At 49.0% G+C, this 2168-nt stretch overlaps 1 protein-coding gene across 1 annotated transcript; it reads right to left on the minus strand.

Moving 5' to 3' along the window:
- Nucleotides 1–926: 926 nt before the first annotated feature.
- LOC123374591 (olfactory receptor 51I1-like) lies at nt 927–1871 on the minus strand. The gene has a single exon (XM_045024694.1). The coding sequence runs from the start codon at nt 1869–1871 to the stop codon at nt 927–929; it is 945 nt and encodes a 314-aa protein (XP_044880629.1).
- Between the last annotated feature and the right edge of the window lie 297 nt (nt 1872–2168).

The raw sequence follows: 2168 nt of genomic DNA on the forward strand, positions 1-2168 counted from the left end.
GTGTGTGGCCTCCCCCCAGTGACAACTACTGTTAATCTACTGCTTTGAGATAGTGCTGGCCCCCATCGCAAACAGGACAGCCAGGCGGCCCCTGCTGCAGACCTTGGCTCGATTTACACCAGACAGTTATAGATTTGAGAGGTGTGTTTCCTTCTACCTGTTTTTTATTTTCTATTCAGGTGCCGGGCACTGCTCACCCCCGCTGGAAGCCACAGTACCTGCCTCAAAAGACTGATTGACTTTGATTGACTTTAACATCTGAGACTGTAATTTAAAAACATCAGACTGTTGTTCTCAAACTTTTGTTTTGTTTGTTTTCTTATCATGGAGGTTAAGTTCATTAACGGCTGTTAGCCAGGCTGTGTAAGGAATGGTGTCCCTAGACTCTGTTTGTCAGAGGATGGAGATGGATGGCAGGAGAGAGATCACTTGGTCATTACCTGTTAGGTTCACTCCCTCTGGGGCACCTGGCATTGGCCACTGTTGGCAGACAGGATACTGGGCTAGATGGACCTTTGGTCTGACCCCGAACGGCCGTTCTTATGTTCTTATGTTTTGTACTGGTGACCCCTTTCACACAGCAAGCCTCTGCGTGCAGCCCCCGTTTATAGATTAAAAACATCTTTTTTACATTTTAAAACCATTATAAATGCTGGAGGCAGAGCACGGTTTGGGGTGGAGGCTGACAGTTCACGACCCCCTGTAATAGCCCCATGACTCCCTGAGGGGTCCCAACCCCTACTTTGAGAACCCCTGACATAAGAGGAGATAACAGAATCGTTTGCAGGCAACTGCCTATGCACAGTTTGAATTGTTCTAATATTTTATCATTGGAGAGGTTTGAATGTCCTCTGAGAAGATACGACGTTCAGTCAACAAGCCATTCAAAACTTGTCCAACAAAACCATATCCGACACAACTCCCATTCAGAGTAGATCTCTGGAGAATATTCGGGAGATCCCCTTGCGAATCTCCTTTGTCTTCACGCTGTAAACAATTGGGTTTAACACAGGGGGTACAAAGAGGTAGGCATAGGACATAAGAATATACACAACTCGAGGGGCATTTCCTCCAAACCTGTGCATAACGGAGACTGCAATTATTGGGACATAAAAGAGTAAGACAGCGCAGATGTGCGAGGCGCATGTGTTTAGGGCTGTGAGGCGCTGTTCATGGGATGCAATATTAAAAACTGTCCTTAGAATCTTAACATAAGATAGGATGATGAACACTGAGTCTAAGCCATAAGTGAAAAGAATGGCAAACAATCCGTAGATGTTATTGATGGTTGTGTCCGCACACGCCAGTCTCATCATGTCAGGGTGCAAGCAGTAGGTGTGGGAGAGGACATTGCCTTTGCAGATCGGCAGCCGTTTAATCAGAAAGGGGAAAGGGAGGAGCATGCTGGTACTTTTAATCACAAGGGCCAGCCCGATCCTCACAATCCTGGGGTTGGTCAAGATGGCCGCATAGCGCAGCGGGTCACAGATGGCGACAAAGCGATCGAACGACATGGCCAGTAAAATCCCCGACTCCATGAAGGAAAAGCAGTGAATGAAAAACATCTGGGCCAGGCAGGCGTTGAAGGCGACGTCTGTGACATCGAAGCAGAAGATGCTGAGCACCGTGGGCAGGGTTGACAGAGATATACCGATGTCATTGACTGACAACATGCAAAGGAACAAATACATGGGCTGGTGGAGACGCCGGTCTGCCCAGATAACGCAGAGAACAGTGCAATTCCCTACCATGGCGGTGATGTAGACCACCCAGAAAGGGATCGAGATCCAGTGGCGAGCAGCTTCCTGGCCTGGGAACCCGGTCAGCTGGAATGTGGCAGGATGGAAGCTGGTGCTATTGAAATACACCATGATGAGCAGTCGCTGTCCCGGTCAGCTCCAACCCCCTGTGTAAATGCAAAATGAACCTGAGAGTTACCTCGAGACCAGGTGACCGGGAAGGGACCTGCAGTTCAGCATTGACTTGCAGAATCCCAATGCACAAGGGCCCTGTCCTGCAAGCCTGGGGCTGCTCTCCCCAGTGAAATCAATGAGGAGTTGTTCTGAATCAAGCCTGAAGAGCCAGGCTCCAAGAATTCATTTCCAGCCTGAGATCGTTAGAGGGAACCAAGAGATTCTGCTCCCACAGTCCCGCTGTCCACAGCTCAG

Source organism: Mauremys mutica, chromosome 1 (assembly GCF_020497125.1).
Source record: "Mauremys mutica isolate MM-2020 ecotype Southern chromosome 1, ASM2049712v1, whole genome shotgun sequence".
Lineage (NCBI taxonomy): Eukaryota > Metazoa > Chordata > Testudines > Geoemydidae > Mauremys > Mauremys mutica.